Below are 18,851 nucleotides of genomic sequence, written 5' to 3'. Positions count from 1 at the left end.
TTGCAAATAAGACTTTCTTCATGCCGTCAATAATATATCTATGGAGAGGAAAAGACTTCAGACACTCGATAACCCCTAATTTGTATTTAAAAGTGGGTATTGTGCTGCTTAGCGTTTACTTTTGAAAATTTACTTTTCTTCATGTAAACTTGCTGGCGAGCATCCTCACAAGTCATAAAAACCTCTCCAATTTATGCCACCTTATTTTTTTATTATTTTTCTTTCATAGTTTATCATGCTTGACATTCTTATAGAAATCATCTGGCACTTATCTGTTATGCGACTTGGACTAATGGGTAACGCCCAACAGCGAGCTCCTGTTTCAAAGACGCTTCATAAGGAGCAGGTCCCATAGTCTGACTCGCACTATAAACATATCAGTAACATAGTCTCAAATGACGTTAAGAAATTTTGCAGAAAGTTAAGAAGGCATAAATTGGAGAGGTTTTTATGACTTGTGAGGTTGCTCGCCAGCAAGTTTACATGAAGAAAAGTTCATTTTCAAAAGTAAATGCTGAGCAGCACGATACCCACTTTTAAATACAAATTAGGGGTTATCGAGTGTCTGAAGTCTTTTCCTCTTCATAGATATATTATTGATGGTATGAAGAAAGTCTTATTTTCAAGCAGTGGAGTCTGAATTATATTTTCCAAGCAAATACCAGGTTGTGGTTGAACTAAAACATTGTAAAAAGTAATTTATTTACCATTTCAATTAGTAACTTCTAAAGACTTCCTTGCTTTTTCAGCCATCGATTTAATAAACAATTTGCTTCAAGTGAAGATGAGAAAACGTTTCAGTGTTGATAAGTCACTTAGTCATCCCTGGCTACAAGTAAGTAATTATTGATAAATGTTACGTGTGCAAATTATATAGATATATAGGGCTAGATTCTATATATTGCACCGAAAAAGATACACCTAGGCATAGTCTATAAACTGTGCCTGTCTAGGTGTGGTTTATAAAATACGCTTAAATCTAGTTTATAGAATATGCCTAAATCTAGGTGTAGTTTATAGAATATGCCTAACACCCATTTTCTGTGACTATATTAGTCTCAACCATCTATGCCAATGAAAACCTGGTGTAAATGCCGACACCTAAGTTACGTGTGGAACAGGCATATTCTATAACAGTGCACATAAATTCAAGCAATGCCCCTCCCATGGCCACACCCTCTTTTCAGATCCACGTCTTTAAGCACATCACTTTATAGAATATGCATAGACATCTGTGCGTGTAAATTCCATATCATCAAGCTGATCAATCCATAGACTGGTGGGTTGTGTCCATCTACCAGCAGGTGGAGATAGAGAGCAAACTTTTGCCTCCCTATATGTGGTCATGTGCTGCCAGAAACTCCTCAGTATGTTCTCTATCTCAGCAGGTGGTGGTCACACACAGCAGCAGCTCTGGCTAGGCCTCCAAGCCTAATTCTTAGGTTTTGTTGAGTGCCTGGGGTTGAGGGCTCTTCTTGAGCAAGTGCAAACCTGGTGGCGCCAGGTCCCTCCTTTTCTCCCCCCTCCCGCTGGCTCCGTTAAAAAAAAAAAAAAAAAAAAATTTTGAACGTCCTTAAAGGCGTTTATTTAAACGTTTATTGCAGCTACTCACTGGGACACCAGGTCGTTACAGCTCGGAGCGGAAAGCAGGTAATTTTTACCTTTTTATAGCGGGCAGGGGGTTCCCCGATTGTTCTCCACGTGGCATATGGCGTCGGAGGGCGAGGGCGCAAAGAGTCGCTCCCCGGATCGCTTGAGCGCTTCTAGAGGGGATGCGGGGGTCTTAAAGCCTGATTCGCCCTTGTTGGGTGACAGTTTCGTGACCGATGAATGTCCCGGTCCTTCCTCCGGCGTGGCGGTTTTTCCCGCCATAAACGCCCATCCCCCGCTCCTCGCCTCCGCCATCTTGGCCGGCCACGCGGCTCGGACGGCTTCTTCTTGGGCCGCCCTTGAGGTTGGAGACATTAATGCCATGAACGCCCTTAATTTGGGCGACGGCACAAAAGCGGCTAAAGTTAAGCGCCGTTCTTCCCGCGCGGCTCCTTCGCGGAGTGTCGCGCCGGACGCCATTTTGGATGCGCAGCATGTCTCTCCCCCGCTCTTGCGAGCGCCGGTTGAGGGTGCGTCTAGGGCTGTAGCCCAGGCTGCGGAAGTGCACAGTCTGGGGGGTTTCTCCCCCGAGTTTGTTTTGCTGCTGCATCAGGCCTTCCTTATGCAAAACGCTGCCCCTGCTCCCTCGTCTGGTAAAGAGGTTGAGGTTCCCAGAGGTAAACGCCCTCGGGTTCATTCCCAGGCCTTGGAGGACTTTGTCTCCTCCGATGTAGATGAGGGCAGCGTATCTGAGTTCTCCCAACGGTCCTTTGCGGATTCCTTGGAGGAGACGGATCCCTGCTCGGTTGGAGCGGATGACCCCTCTGCAGCGCGGCTTTTTAGCTCAGAGGATTTGCCCAACCTGTTAGTGCAGGCCATGGGCATTTTGAAGATTTCCTCTCCGGAGGACGGCTCTCCCTCAGCCCCTATTGGCTCTGCCATTATGCTGGGGACGAAGCGCCCGCCTAGAACCTTCCACGTGCATGATGCCATGCACACCTTAATTTCGGCTCAATGGGATGTCCCGGAAGCGAGCCTTAAAGTGGCTAGAGCTATGTCCCGCCTCTATCCTTTGCCTGAAAGTGAACGTGAGGCCTATCTGTGGCCTACCGTGGATTCTTTAATCACTGCGGTGACTAAGAAAACGGCGTTGCCGGTGGAAGGTGGCACGGCCCTAAAGGACGCCCAAGACAGAAGATTGGAGGCGGCCTTAAGGTCGTCCTTTGAGGCGGCTGCTTTAAGTTTGCAGGCCTCAGTTTGCGGCTCCTATGTGGCCAGGGCGTGCCTGACTATGGTGCAGCGGGCTTCCCCCTCGGATCATTCCTTGGGGGCTGATTGGCCGGCCCTGGAATCGGGCTTAGCCTATTTGGCAGACTTGCTGTATGATGTCTTGAGGGCCTCAGCTAAAGGCATGGCTCAGACAATCTCTGCGCGGCGGTGGCTTTGGCTGAAGCATTGGTCTGCTGACCACGCCTCTAAATCCCGCCTGGCTAGATTGCCTTTTAAAGGCAAGCTGCTCTTTGGGGTCGAGCTGGACAAAATCGTGACCGATCTCGGCACGTCTAAGGGCAAGAAGTTACCAGAGGTCAGGGCTCGGGCTAGTACTCGTCCCGGTACCTCCAGAGGACGGTTTCAGGAAGCCCGTCGGTACCGCCCGGGCAGGTCGGGCTCCTCTGCCCCCCTTCCTTCAAGAGGAATTTCTCCCCCAAGCAGCATTCCTTTCGCAGAGACCGCCGTCCCGGAGGTGCTCCCTCCGGTCCTCCCCCAGGGTCTCGTACCCAATGACGGGGCCTTGGTCCACGCCCCAGTGCAGATTGGAGGACGGCTGTCCTCGTTTCTGGGCGAGTGGACCACAATAACTTCAGACGCTTGGGTGCTGGAAGTCATCAGAGACGGCTACAAGCTAGAGTTCTGCCGACCCTTAAGAGACTGGTTTGTACTCTCTCCCTGCAAGTCTCCGGTCAAAGCTGTGGCAGTGCAGCAGACCTTGGACATGATCCGCCTGGGTGCGGTCGTTCCGGTGCCAGAAAGTCAGCTTGGCAAGGGGCGTTACTCCATTTACTTTGTGGTACCAAAGAAAGGAGGTTCTGTCCGGCCTATCCTCGACCTCAAAGGGGTCAATCGGGCCTTGAAAGTGCGGCACTTTCGCATGGAGACTCTCCGCTCTGTTATAGCGGCAGTGAAGGCAGGAGAGTTCTTGGCTTCCTTGGACATCAAGGAAGCGTACCTGCATATTCCCATCTGGCCTCCTCATCAACGCTTTCTGCGTTTTGCAGTCCTGGGACGACACTTCCAGTTCAGAGCCCTCCCGTTCGGGTTGGCTACTGCTCCGCGGACCTTTTCCAAAGTAATGGTGGTCATCGCGGCCTTCCTGCGAAAGGAAGGAGTACAAGTCCATCCTTATCTGGACGACTGGTTGATCCGAGCCCCCTCTTATGCAGAGTGCGGCAAAGCTGTGGACCGGGTAGTTGCTCTTTTGAGCTCCCTGGGATGGATCATCAACTGGGAGAAGAGCCAGCTGCGCCCGACTCAGTCCCTGGAGTATCTGGGAGTTCGATTCGACACCCAAGTGGGCAGAGTGTTCCTGCCAGACAATCGGATTGTCAAACTTCAGGCTCAGGTGGACCAGTTCCTAGTAGCCTCTCCTCTTCGGGCTTGGGACTATGTGCAGCTGTTGGGCTCTATGACGGCCACGATGGAAGTAGTGCCCTGGACCAGGGCTCATATGAGACCACTTCAACACTCTTTGCTGCAGCGCTGGACTCCGATGTCGGAGGATTATGCTGTGCGCCTTCCCTTGGACCCAGCAGTGCGCAAGGCGCTGAGCTGGTGGATGCAGACAGACAAGTTGTCTGCGGGAATGCCTCTGGTGACCCCAGAGTGGATTGTCGTCACGACGGACGCCTCTTTGTCGGGCTGGGGAGCCCACTACTTGGGAAGGACAGCGCAGGGGCTCTGGTCTCCTGCAGAGGCAAAGTGGTCTATCAACCTCCTGGAACTCAGAGCCATTCGGTTGGCGCTTTTGGAGTTCATCCCGGTACTGGCGTTGAAGCCGGTACGGGTCCTGTCGGACAATGCCACGGCTGTGGCCTATGTCAACCGCCAGGGAGGTACCAAGAGCGCCCCTCTAGCCAAGGAGGCTATGAATCTATGCCAGTGGGCGGAAGCGAACCTGGAGCAGCTGTCAGCGGCCCACATTGCCGGAGTCATGAATGTCAAGGCGGACTTTCTCAGTCGCCATACCTTGGAGCCCGGAGAGTGGCAGCTATCTGCTCAGGCGTTCTTGGACATCACGAAGCGCTGGGGCCAGCCGAGCCTAGATCTCATGGCGTCATCGGCCAATTGCCAAGTGCCGCGCTTTTTCAGCAGAGGACGGGACCCTCGATCCCTGGGAGTAGATGCTCTTCTCCAACAGTGGCCGACACAAGAGCTTCTCTATGTGTTCCCGCCCTGGCCCATGTTGGGCAGGGTGCTAGACCAGGTGGCAAAGCATCCAGGCAGGGTAATCCTGGTGGGTCCGGATTGGCCCAGACGTCCCTGGTATGCGGACTTGATCAGGCTCTCAGTCGACGATCCTCTGCGGCTGCCAGTGGAGCAGGGCCTGTTACATCAGGGTCCCGTGGTGATGGAGGATCCCTCCCCCTTTGGTCTTACGGCCTGGCTATTGAGCGGCAGCGTCTGAGAAAGAAGGGCTTCTCAGACAAGGTCATCGCCACTATGCTGAGAGCGAGGAAGCGCTCTACTTCTACTGCTTACGCCAGGGTTTGGCGTATCTTTGCAGCGTGGTGTGAAGCAGGCTCACTTTCTCCCTTCACTGCTCCAATCTCTTCAGTGTTGGCGTTCCTGCAAGAAGGTCTGGAGAAAGGCCTGTCGCTCAGTTCCCTGAAAGTTCAGGTAGCGGCTCTGGCTTGCTTCAGGGGCCGCCTGAAGGGTGCTTCCCTGGCTTCGCAGCCAGATGTGGTGCGCTTTCTCAAGGGAGTTAATCACCTGCGCCCTCCTCTGCACTCAGTTGTGCCTGCGTGGAATCTCAACCTGGTGCTAAGAGCATTGCAGAAGCCGCCTTTTGAACCCTTGTCGAGGGCATCTCTGAAAGACCTGACGTTGAAAGCAGTCTTTTTGGTGGCTATCACGTCAGCCAGAAGAGTTTCCGAGCTCCAGGCGCTCTCATGTCGAGAGCCTTTTCTGCAGTTCACTGAGGCAGGAGTGACTATTCGCACAGTGCCTTCCTTCCTGCCCAAGATTGTTTCTCGCTTCCATGTGAATCAGCAGCTCTGTCTCCCTTCCTTTCGTAGGGAGGACTACCCAGAGGAATGCTCTGCTCTCAAATTTCTGGATGTGAGACGAGTCATCATCAGATACTTGGAAGTAACCAATGATTTCCGGAAATCGGATCATCTGTTTGTCCTGTTTACAGGTCCTCGTAAGGGTCTGCAGGCTTCTAAGCCTACAGTGGCAAGATGGGTCAAGGAAGCCATTGCAGCGGCTTATGTGGCTGCGGGGAAGGTGCCGCCTATCCAGCTGAAGGCTCACTCCACTAGAGCTCAGGCGGCCTCGATGGCAGAGGCCGGGTCCGTCTCCTTGGAAGAGATTTGCAAGGCGGCAACTTGGGCTTCGGCCCATACCTTTTCCAGGCATTACCGCTTGACTGTGGCTGCTCGGGCGGAGGCCCGGTTTGGAGCTTCAGTGTTGCGGTCAGGGATTTCTATGTCCCGCCCTGGGTGAGTACTGCTTCGGTACATCCCACCAGTCTATGGATTGATCAGCTTGATGATATGGAAGGTAAAATTATGTATCATACCTGATAATTTTCTTTCCATTAATCATAGCTGATCAATCCATAGCCCCTCCCAGATATCTGTACTGTTTATATTCTGGTTGAATTTTAGGTTCAAGTTTAGCCTTCAGTTACTTCAGGAGGACTTCGTGTTCAAGTTCTTCTTTCACTTGGATTCTTCAAGAGTTGAGACGAGTTTGTGTTACAGTGAGCTGCTGCATTCCTCTCCCCTCCGTTTTACGGGGCTGGATTGAGATTTAAATTCTGCCGGCACTCCCTCCCGCTTCGTGCGGCTGTAGGGCAGCTTTGTACCCCTCCCGCTTCGGCGGTGTTAGGGTCAGTCAGCTCCTCCCGCGGTTGCGGTTGCAGGATAAGCCAGATCCCCCCGCATCGGCGGGTGTGGTGTCCCTCCCCCGCTCCGCGGGGATGAGCTGGACGGATTCCCCTCCCCCACTTGTGTGGGGATGAGCTGGGTTAATTCCCCTCCCCCGTTTCGGCGGTGGTGAGCTGGGCAGAGTGTCCCTTTGTGGGTGTAATTCTCTAAGTGCTGAGTCCTGCGGATGGAGCTTTGATATCGACATACTGAGGAGTTTCCGGCTGCACATGACCACATATAGGGAGGCAAAAGTTTGCTCTCTATCTCCACCTGCTGGTAGATGGACACAACCCACCAGTCTATGGATTGATCAGCTATGATTAATGGAAAGAAAATTATCAGGTATGATACATAATTTTACCTTCTAATTAGTGTCAATAATTGCATGTTAAGTTCAAGTATCAGTGCTGATTGGCTTGTTAAGCTAATAAAGTTGCGCGTGCAAATCCAGAATACGACCGGATTTGTGCATGCAACTCAAGTCGCACTGTATAGAATCTGGGGGATATTTGGCAATTTCAGAAAGCTACTATTTGTTTAAATGGCTGGGTTTCAGAGATTTTAAGCACCATGATTTGGCCAGGCCGAACACATATACTTTAAGAAGTACCCACAGCAGCTTCTGCCCCTGCTCTGAAACATATGCAAGTGCCAGTTTCCTGATCCTTGGCACCTGGAATCATCGTCTCTTTTTCAAGGGGCAATTGCACTACGTCTGTTGTGTATCATTATTTCACTCCTCTCCGTAAGTGAGCTCTTTATGTGCAGGTTTTTTAAAATACAGCACTTACAGGTGTAAGTACTGAACAGTATACCTGAACATTGTGAAATTGGTGCCTACAGGTGTAGGTTCAACACTTACACATGTAGGGAGAAATTCTATAAATGTTGCTCAAAAATGGTTGCCGAAATAATCAGATAAAACAGTCTACAATTTTGAATTAGTGTTTCAGTTTTTTAAAAATGATCAAGCAATTGGATTCTTATTTTATATACCAAAATTATGTAATGCATCAATAACTTGTTTCAAAAGTCAGTTATAATACCAATAAAAATCTGGAATCTGAAGAGATCAAACCCACCGGAATCACAAAAAGAGTGCCTCTAATAAAGGCAGAGAATATATTCAGAAAAGAATACTTTCTTCTTCAATAAAATCTTTGAAAACACAGTAATTCAACGCGCTAGTGGTTCTCAGTATTCGGAAAACAAAAATACACTTGTTGGCAGTTGTCAATAATGAAAGTCAAACGGCATATTTAAAGCTGCTGTAAAGTGACCTGTTTTAGCCAACAGGATCCGTTTCACTGAAATCGCGGCTTCTTCAGGGTCTTTTAACAAATAGACAACCAATCTATAACAGAAAATCATGTTTATCCATGATTAATATCAAATTTAATATACTACTTACTCTGCAGTTACTGTGTTGTGGTGCAGATCTTTAAACTCGGTCATGGCGCTGCTTACGTCAGACACCAGTAGTCAAGTGTTTTAAACACTGAAACTCTTCACGTCACAATTATATGCAAATTACATGCCAAATCATATACAAAGTTTAAAAACATTGATTATTGTCTTTGAACATTTCATTAATGCAGAACAATGCGCATTATATACAACTAAAACTGTCTTCATCATGTGCTATACAAGACCAAATAGTAACTGTACAACAAAGCTGCCCATTCTGTTTCTTGATTTAAACCATCCAGTTGCATTAATTTGAGTCTATGTATCCATTTTGCTTCATGTCTTTGCAATCTCTGTATCCTATTACCTCCTCGATGCCACATCGGTTCCACGTCGATCATACAACACCTCAGGTCATTGAACTTATGATTCTTGTTAATACAATGTTCTACAATAGGTGCTGTTAACCGATCCATTTTCAAATTTGATTTATGCTCTATTAAACGTTGTCTAATACTTCTACTGGTCATGCCTACATATATTTTGTATCAATCAATTTAAAAGGACCTCACAGTATACGTGTGGGGACTTATGTTAAAGTATTCAGATCGATTTGTCCCAAACACTTACACTTATATGTAGTATACAGTCCAAATTCACACAGTCATCATCTTTGACTTCATAAACGATTTTTTTGTACAGGGATCATCAGAATACTTAACAGCAAGACCCATTCGGGAACAGCGTCCCATAGTTTATGGCGCTGCATACATCTTCATAGATCACCTGATTTCTTTTAAGTCTCTTATTTTTTATCAATATTCATCAATCTTTTTCTTATTATTAATTTAAGATTTTGAGATGCTTATAGGTAGTACTTAGTAGTAGTAATAGTACTTAGCTTTGGCAGCGATTTTTCACCCATGCTAAACCTCCGCCAACATGGCCAGGTTTCGTGTTCCTTCTTCAGGGAAGAGGTTCGCATCTCCTTTTCGCTCCTGCATATATGAAAAAAGTTGCCGCTCAAAATCTTAAATTAATAATAAGAAAAAGATTGATGAATATTGATAAAAAAATAAAAGAGACTTAAAAGAAATCGGGTGATCTATGAAGATGTATGCAGCACCATAAACTGTGGGACGCTGTTCCCGAATGGGTCTTGCTGTTAAGTATTCTGATGATCCCCATACAAAAAAAATCGTTTATGAAGTCAAAGATGATGACTGTGTGAATTTGGACTGTATACTACATATAAGTGTAAGTGTTTGGGACAAATCGATCTGAATACATATATTTTGTGGCATGGACATATGATTGTATAGATTATGTAGTCACTCTTACAGTTAGAAAAATGATATAGCTTATAAATTTTTCCATCCATCGGATTCTTGAACGCCTTAGTTTGCAATGGCTTTTTGGTCGAAGAATGATCTGACTAGACATAGCTCTCTCATTTTGAATATTGTTTTCTTTCATAGCTGGTTAATATGGGAAGAGAAGGTGAGGAAAGAATCAAGCAACACCCCTAGTACTCTGGTTTCAGATGCAACTGTAAAGCTTTGACCAATGGAAAAAGATATTGATGGTGGGACCTCAACTCCCTGATTTCAGAAACACAGGACCTTGGTGTTTTGCGCATTCTATTTCAGTTTATTGGTCAGAGCCCAGGTGCTAATAGCAGTCATGCCATTTGCTACAGACTGAGTTGTATCTTTTGTTTAATGCTTTCACTGGTAAAAGAAGCAGGATGTCATCCGTGTAGATAATAGTAGTTCATTAAAACCCAGGTATATTGAGGCAACGGATGACATAAAGAGACTGAACAGGTGAGAGGGGAGATCCTTGTGGGACTCCACAGTTAGGAGACCATTTCAGTTTGAAAGGAATTCACTGAACCATTTGATCTCAGTCACTGTTACTCTTATCTGATCCAGATTTATGAAGCCCACGAAAACATAGTTGATTAAGTGCAATATTCAGCACTTAACTGGCTACAACAAACCACATAAAGATAGAACTGACACTTATTTGGCCCTATTTATGCGGTTACCTTGGCCTGTAAAGTGCTGAATATTTTATTTATTGCATTTGTATCCCACATTTTCCCACCTCTTTGCAGGCTCAATATCAGCACTTCACTGGCCATGTGTTGACTCCACCCCTGGAATATCCCCAAAATAGCCAGTTGTGAGTTGGGCACTAATTGGACATTTTCAGCAGCTTGAGTATTGTGTTCAGTTCTGGTCGCCATATCTCAAAAAAGAATTAGCGGAATTAGAAAAGGTTCAAAGACGAGCGACCAAAATGATAAAGAGGATGGAACTCCTCTCATATGAGGAAAGGCTAAAGAGGTTAGGTCTCTTTAGCTTTGAAAAGAGACAGATGAGGGGAGATATGATTGAGGTCTACAAAATCCTTAGTGTTGTAGAACGAGTAGAAGTGAATCAATTTTTTTACTCGTTCCAAAAGTACAAAGACTAGGGGACACTCAAGGAAGTTAAATGGAAATACGTTTAAAACAAATAGGAAGAAATATTTTTTCACTCAACAAATAGTTAAGCTCTAGAACTCGTTGCTGGGGGATGATGTAACAACTGTTAGCATATCTGGGTTTTAAAAAGGTTTGGACAAGTTCCTAACAGAAAAGTCCATAGTCTGCTAGTGAGACAGAAAAGGGGAAGCCATTGCTTGCCCTCGGATTGGTAGCATGGAATGTAGCCACTATTTGAGTTTCTGCCAGGTACTTGTGATCTGGCTTGGCCACTGTTAGAAAAAGGTTACTGGGCTAGATGGACCATTGGTCTGACCCAGTATGGATATTCTTATGTTCTTAAGTGCCACCGAATATGATCGGTTAACGGCGAAAAAGTGATTAAACCAGCCAGGAACCATTTTTGGCCAGTTAAATCGCTTTTAATATTGACCTTTAAAAATTCAAGGGAGACAAATAGACAGCATAGATGCAGATATCCACATGAAGAGGCCTAGGTTACATGTTTGCATGTAGTCATCATATTAGTATTACTACACTACTACTACTATTTAGCATTTCTATAGCGCTACAAGGCATACGCAGCGCTGCACAAACATAGAAGAAAGACAGTCCCTGCTCAAAGAGCTTACAATCTAATAGACAAAAAATAAATAAAGTAAGCAAATCAAATCAATTAATGTGAACGGGAAGGAAGAGATGAGGGTAGGTGGAGGCGAGTGGTTACGAGTCATAAGCAATGTTAAAGAGGTGGGCTTTCAGTCTAGATTTAAAGGTGGCCAAGGATAGGGCAAGACGTAGGGGCTCAGGAAGTTTATTCCAGGCGTAGGGTGCAGCGAGACAGAAGGCGCGAAGTCTGGAGTTGGCAGTAGTGGAGAAGGGAACAGATAAGAAGGATTTATCCATGGAGCGGAGTGCACGGGAAGGGGTGTAGGGAAGGACGAGTGTGGAGAGATACTGGGGAGCAGTACAGAGGGCTTTAATCTATAAGAGACAATAGGTGGAATGGTAGAGGAGGTAAGAGCATTTCTGTAGTACCTCAAAGCAGTGCCAAGCTAATGCATCATGGAAGGGCAGAAATTCTTAGTTGGGGAAAACCTGGCTGAACTAGTGGGTTTTCAATACTGACTTAAATTTCTTAAAAGATATCTCCAGGGATATATGCGAAGGCAAATTATTCCATAATGTGGGGGCTAGCATGCTGAAACAATACCTGGTACTATCTAATCTAATTTGAAAGTGAAGGTGACAGGATGACCAATAGATTATGATGTGAAGAATGAACAGACAGAGCAGACATATAAGAAATAAACCAGCTGACCAGTGTGGCAAGAGATGGGGCATTCTTCAGTCAGGAATGACATGGCCATATTTCATGGCACCATTTAGAAATTTAATAGTGGTATTTTGGATGACTTGGATCCCTCTATTGTGGGAGAGCTTCAGACCTTGTGGTACTGAGTTGCAGTAGTCTAAGTATGAAATCACCAAGGAATGCAAGAGGAGGTGTAATGCTTTTTTTCTAAAAGGGAACAAATTGCCTGCAGCTGCTTCAGAGTAAAAAAATGATTTCTTCACTATGTTTGAAATGCAAGAGTTGAAAGTCAAGCAGCTATCTAGAGTACCACCCAGGACCTTGACAGAAAGCTGGAAAGGAATGGAAGCACCATTAAATAACACTGGGTGAGATCTTGGAGGGGATTTCCATCAATTGAACCTAATTTCCATCAAGTGAACCTAATGTCCTCACGAACTTATCTCAACCTACACCTTCCCAACTGCAGAGAAATTAAATACAAGACCTACTATTCATCCAGGTTCTCCTTTTTGAGAAGCCAGCTTTGGAATGTTCTATCAAGATCTATCTGAACAATTAACGACTACTTACCCTTTAGAAAAATGTTGAAAGCTCATTTATTTAAGCAAGCCTACTCTAATGACCCAACTTAATCTTATTAGCCTACACTCCCAAATCCGTTCTGACACTGATATCGACCACATCATTGGTTATACCTACCCCACTTCCCCATTCTCCCTTTACTCATCCCAACTTTTTCTTCTCCATCTCTTTTACCATATCCCTCCTTACCCCATTTCCCCCAACCTATCCTATCCTGTTTACCTTCCCTTATCCTAACAATATATTATTAAGCTTCACCATTACTATGTTTTATTACAGTTTGACATTTTTTTCTCTCATTATAAGACTTTGTATTTCAAATTACTACGTAAGCCGCATTGAACCTGAAATGTGTGGGAAATCGCGTGGTACAAATGTAATAAATAAATAAATGGCAGTGGTTTTTTGAAGGATTACATTTAAGGCTATTATCAGCAAACCATTCACAATTTTCTAGCTTTTATGAAAGACTCGAGAGAGAAGCAGCAATAATAGATTCAAGGACAGTTTAAAACTAGATGTCATCAACATAAGTGAAGTGTGTGAAATTCAGTGATTGTACTAACAGCACCAGGGGGATATTAAAGAGAATAGGGCCCAGTATTGAACCTTGAGGCATTCCACTGGATAAACTGTAATGACAAAGTGGACTGAGATCAGCAGACCCTGAAAGATAGCCTAGATAGGAATGAAACCAAGAAAGTGCGGCTTCAGAGATATAAAGCTCAGAAAGCCTTTTGAGAAGGATGGAATGATTAACCAAATCAAGGGGTCTTTTTACCAAGGCGCACTGAAAAATGGCCTGCGGTAGTGTAGGCGTGGATTTTGTGCGTGCGCAGAATCATTTTTCAGCGCACCTGTAAAAAAGACCTTTTTTTGATGAAAATGGACATGCGGCAAAATCAAAATTGCTGCGTGTCCATTTTGGGTCTGAGATCTTACCTCCAGCCATAGACCTAGCGGTAAAGAATTTGGGCGGTAATGACCTATGTGTGTCAGATGCCACTTGGCGAGCGTCTGCTATGCATGCCAGAAAATAAAAAATATTTTCCAGAAGTGCGTAGCCAACGTGTGCCAAAATTGAAATTACTGCAAGGGCCAAGGGGTAACTGTGCGGTAATGCCAATTTGGCGTGCGTTGTGCGCACGTAGGCGCCTAAGCGGCTTAATAAAAGGGGCCCCAAATGCAGCAGAGAGGTCTAAAGAGAACAAGACCTCGCTCCTTTCATCCAGGCTGATTCTGATGAAGTCAGCTAAGGCGAGATGTGTACACTCTGTGTAGTAGTGGAAGAGGAGCAAGCAAGTTTCTCTTGGGTGAAGAAAGAGCTTCAGTTTGGTCTAGGTAAAATAACAGCTGGGTTGCAATAATCTTTTCAAGGATCCTTAATACATAGTGGTAGATATAGGCTGGTAGTGTAATGGTACAGAAAGGTTTGTGTTAATGTCCTTCAGGTGGGGATGAATGACTGCCACTTTCCAGTCTGGGGAAAAGCTACCATCTCTAAGACTAGTAGAGACTATGTTGTATAAGTATGAAAGCAAAGGAAGAAGGAATTCCTTGAGGATATGAGTGATTACAGGGTCTGTGGAATCACTGTTTTGTATGTATGGGGAAGTTTGACATCTGGTTTGAGGTCAAGGCCCTAGATCCCTTTTCCAACCTTACACAAAAACTGCTTGAATACCTTCACACCTGTCAGAGTCACGTCTCAAAACTAACTTCGAAAAGGTTCAATTCAGCCGTTTTGGTCAGACAATCCTCATCTTCAGAGAAATCAAAGTTATTCATCTATAGCTGTTTTTTTCCGAGGACAGAAGGATAAATATTCTCACTGCCCTTCTCACCTCCGCTTGAAGTTGAATTCTATCACTATTGCGTCTTACTGATCTGGTCCCACATGACGATGGCAAATGAAAAAGCGAGCACGTACTCATTAAGCCGCTTCTAAACACTTCTAAAAAAGGATGCTGGGGAACGCTTCCTGTAGCGGGCTCATTCTGATAACATCACCCATTAGTGAAAATATTCATCCTGCTGTGTTCAAAGAACCACCTGCTATAGATGAGTAACTTTGCTTTTTGCACATACTTGCTGCCTCAACCTAGGTGGCTCTTATACCCTTTAAGGGGTAATATTCAGGTGCCTGTTCTATAAATGGAAATAGATGCCTACTTTCATATATAGAATACTAGTGTAACAGATGAGATACACACCTATAAAGCTGATGCTTGTGCCTAAATGTTGGAAATACGTACATCACTTATTGTTAAATTTGGGTCACATGCATGTTCCGCCAATATACAAGCAACTTGTAAAGAATATATATGTATGTCTGTGAGCAGAGAATATAACTGATAAATACTCTTACTTAGTGTATCGCTCTATGGAACACAAAACCACAATATGTTTACAACAGTACCGTGCACTACGATGAATATAAATATAATGGTGAAAAGAAATCACTCAGTTTGTCACCATGCTCACAAGCAATGTGTCATAGATAAGGAACAAAGCTAACAGTTACTTCCGCTAACAAAGGTGACTGTGTTCACACATCACCGTGATCTTTTATGTGAACAAATAATAAATTGTGTACATATTGTTCATGTGGATTTTTGTGTTCGTAAAGAAATACAATGTGCTGAACTTAGTGTGCCCAAAATACAATCAGATAAATTTTCAAAAAGCTCTCTAAATCATTCTTTAACTTAGCTTTGGCGTTTGTCTCCGTTGACTGCAGCTCATGGAGACAAACGCCAAAGCTAAGTTATAGAATGATGTAAAGAGCTTTTTGAAAATGTATCTGATTGTATTTTGGGCACACTAAGTTCAGCACATTGTATTTCTTTACGAACACAAAAACCCACATGAACAATATGTACACAATTTATTATTCACATTTGAGATTACGGTGATGTGTGAACACAGTCACTGTTGCTAGCGGAAGTAGCTGATAGCTTTGTTCTTCATTTGCGACGCATTGCTTGTGCTTATGGTGACACACAGTGATTTCACCATTATATTTATATCTATAGTCATTGTAGGGTATGGTATTGTTGTAAACATGTTGTGGTTTTGTGTTCCATGGAACGATACACTAACTAAGTGAAGAGTATTTGAAGCTATACCACCCATATATAAGCCTACCTGTAAAATAGGTGCTTTGTAAGATATGCACGTATTTACTGAATAGTACGTGGGATGAATTTTTGCATTTATTGTGCATATGTGCACACATATGCAAATACGCCATTATTCTAATAATTTACCTATGTATTCAGAGCATAAATTTTACTGGATCTTATCTTTCTGTAACTTCTACATATCCATACAACTATTTCTGATAAGATTTTTGCATTGCTTTTTGCAAATAGCCCAACTGAATATTTAGACATTAAATTTTCTCGCTTTGTTGTCATTTATTTTAGGATTATCAAACATGGCTTGACCTCAGAGAATTTGAAACACGAATCGGAGAACGTTACATTACTCATGAGAGTGATGATGCACGCTGGGAAGAATTTTCAAATGAACACAGTCTAACATACCCAAAACATTTCATTATGGCTCCTAATATGGATGATATGGAAGAAGATCCTTAACCAGCTAGGCAAAGCTTCTCTATTAGGGAAAGGCATTTTACGTCTTAACTGTTATTTCCACCTTCTGTGGCACACATAAATGACCTTGCTGCCTAGCTGATTTCAGTAATAAAGGAAATATGATCTGATAGCCAACTGTGTGCATCAGTTATACATGTGTAGTTGTTGAGGAATATACTATACATAAATTGAAAAAGTGTTTAAGGGGTACTTTTACAAAGGTGCACTACCATTTTTAGCGCGTGCTAAAAATAAGCACGCACTAAATGTGTCACAACCTTGATGAAGGCTCTGGAAGCAAACACAGTGCATTCGGTGTACGCAACCGATGGACTCAGCGCATTCTGTTCCATCCCCAGATGCATTTTCTGGTCTTCAGCATATGCAACGCTTTCCCTGGACTCACCCCTGTGATTTGGCATGCGCGGCTCGTCTCCTTGTAGGGTATGCTCCATCTGTGATGTCAGACGCCTTCCCTTCTTAGGGGAGAGCCGGCCTGGGTCTTGTCACCTCAGCTACTACTGCGTTGGTAAGCACTAGTGCATTTTTTTTCTTTTGTCTCTTGCCTGTCTGAACCTGACTCTGACTTCTGCTAGCCGTCTGCTTGAACCTATAAGCCTGAACCTGACTCTGACCGCTGCTGGTCGCCTGCTGAACTAGTAGGCCTAAATTGGACACTGCATTCTGTTAGTCGTCTGCCTAAACCTGTTATAGACAGAACTCTGTTCCTTGGCCGCTTGGACCTTGCAACCAACACGGGGGGCTATCCCAAGCAATCCATTCTCGCCCAGACTCTCCTCAAGTCCTGTCGGCCACCAGCACCCAGGGGCTCAACTGCTGGAGAACGGCGATTATCACAGGTGAAGCACTGGGCTTTCCTACTGCTGGTCCCAGAGCAGACTCATGCCATTTGGCCAGATACCACCGATCCCGGAAAAGCACAAGGGCTCACTACCGGTGGCAGTCACGTGACTGTCGTGATGAAGGTGACAAAATGTTAGAGACCCCCCATATATTTCTATGGGCGTCTGTAGCGTCTAGCATGTGCTAATCATTAGAACGCGCACTAAGAACACTAGAGCGCCTTTGTAAAAGCATCCCTATGTGTTTTGTAGTGTATGTAAGAATCAAAATTAATTCCTCATGGTCTTAACATTTTCCTATTTCTCAATAAGCCATATGCCAAAGTTTGAAGAGTATTATCTCCTTTCTAACCTTATGCAGTAAATTTTGAACAGAACTTGCTAAATTAAGTCAGAGGGAGTTAAAAATGTATACCAAAAAAAAAATATGAGAAAAATGATTGTTACAAGGCTCACTCAAAAGGCTGCCTTTTCAAAAGAGAAGCCCCAAAGAATGGGAATGAATATAATTGTTTACAGTTGTTAATAAGATTTTTTTTTAATCTTAATGCTCAAGAGTGATTTTACAGATATTTTTCTACGAGGACAAGTTTCAAAACCATTTACTTGGGTAAATAGTGATATTATCTCTGTAAATTGTTTGAAAATTGTCTTCCTTCAATCTTCCTAAAAGTATGTAGCATATTGTAACGCATGTGTGTTTAACCACATTTTGGGCAGGAATGGAAAATGACCTGGATAGAGTAGATTTTCAGATCTACCCTCGTTATTTTCCATGAAATATTCTACCTCCACAGAAAAGAGGTGCAAATGTCCATGTGTACTTTGTACCCATTTCGGTTTTCAAACAGAAAGTACACAATGCTTTCCATTTGAAATTTAATCAAGGGCCTAGGTAAAAAAAAAAAGAAAACCAACCATGTGTACTTTGCTGCAAAGTAGCCAGTTTGAAATTTGACCCCTGAAAGAATCAGTACCACCACTGTGTTTATGATTTATTATGTCATAGGCTGACAATCAGAAATCTAAGTTTTATCTAAAAACAGAGTAACAGAATAACTGGAATTTTGCTATTTACTCTTAATGAATTAACTCATCAAAAAAATGAAATCTGTTTTGAAGCTTGCACTCTTAAGCTGCTAGCAGTTGTTTAGATGCAAACTTGTGAATTAAACAATGAAAAGCTTGTCATAGATTCAGGTCATTATTAGATAATTTTAGGTTTCATTTAGTTGCAACAGTTTATACGAAATGCTATATTAATATTAGTTCATGTTGAACTAAAACATCACATTGATATTATACAAAGATGGCAGAAACATAATGTAAAGATGTGGAGATGAGAATAACAGTATTTTTAGAAACGGTCCTTTTAAAATCATGTATAATATAACATGTACTTCTGTTCATGTTTATTATTACTAAAGCCTGTTTCTGTAATGTATGTCACAAACAGAATGATAAAAATAATTTACTATTCAGTGTTTCATGTTATAAAAATATTGCACATTGTAAAGAGACTCAAAAAAAACCTACAATAAGTTTGTATAACTTGGCTATTTCTTTTAGTAATATTTATTCATATTTTGAGGTAATAAAGAGAAAAATATTTATTGTTGTGGTGTGGAAGGTTGGTGTAGCAGTTAACTATGGTAAGACAAATCACAGGCAAATTGTGTTCTGACTTAATTATTTTTTTAAGTGATTTTCTTTTCATCCCATCAGACCAGAACACATGGGATGAGTCCTTCAACCAGCAGATGGGGAACGTCTGAAGAGCTATGAGCTGTGTTGTATAAGATGTTCTGCACAGACATAGCTCATTGGTATTCTCTGTCTCGAGAAGAT

The 18,851-nt window shown here is 43.7% G+C and overlaps 1 protein-coding gene across 4 annotated transcripts in view; it reads left to right on the top strand.

The window, feature by feature from the left end:
• PRKD3 (protein kinase D3) overlaps positions 1 to 18,599 on the top strand; it is a 243,652-nt gene extending 225,053 nt beyond the window's left edge. For all 4 annotated transcript variants that reach the window (XM_030198066.1, XM_030198067.1, XM_030198064.1 and 1 more), the window contains 2 exons: positions 750 to 835; positions 15,967 to 18,599. In XM_030198066.1, coding sequence (XP_030053926.1) covers positions 750 to 835; positions 15,967 to 16,140 — 260 coding nt within the window. In that variant the 3' untranslated portion in view covers positions 16,141 to 18,599. The remainder of the gene's footprint in view (positions 1 to 749; positions 836 to 15,966) is intronic.
• The last annotated feature ends 252 nt before the right edge of the window (positions 18,600 to 18,851 follow it).

The sequence above is a fragment of the Microcaecilia unicolor genome, chromosome 3 (assembly GCF_901765095.1).
Source record: "Microcaecilia unicolor chromosome 3, aMicUni1.1, whole genome shotgun sequence".
Classification (NCBI taxonomy): domain Eukaryota; kingdom Metazoa; phylum Chordata; class Amphibia; order Gymnophiona; family Siphonopidae; genus Microcaecilia; species Microcaecilia unicolor.
The sequence above is the reverse complement of the archived record's forward strand: the minus strand, read 5'-3'. Positions and strand labels throughout refer to the sequence as shown.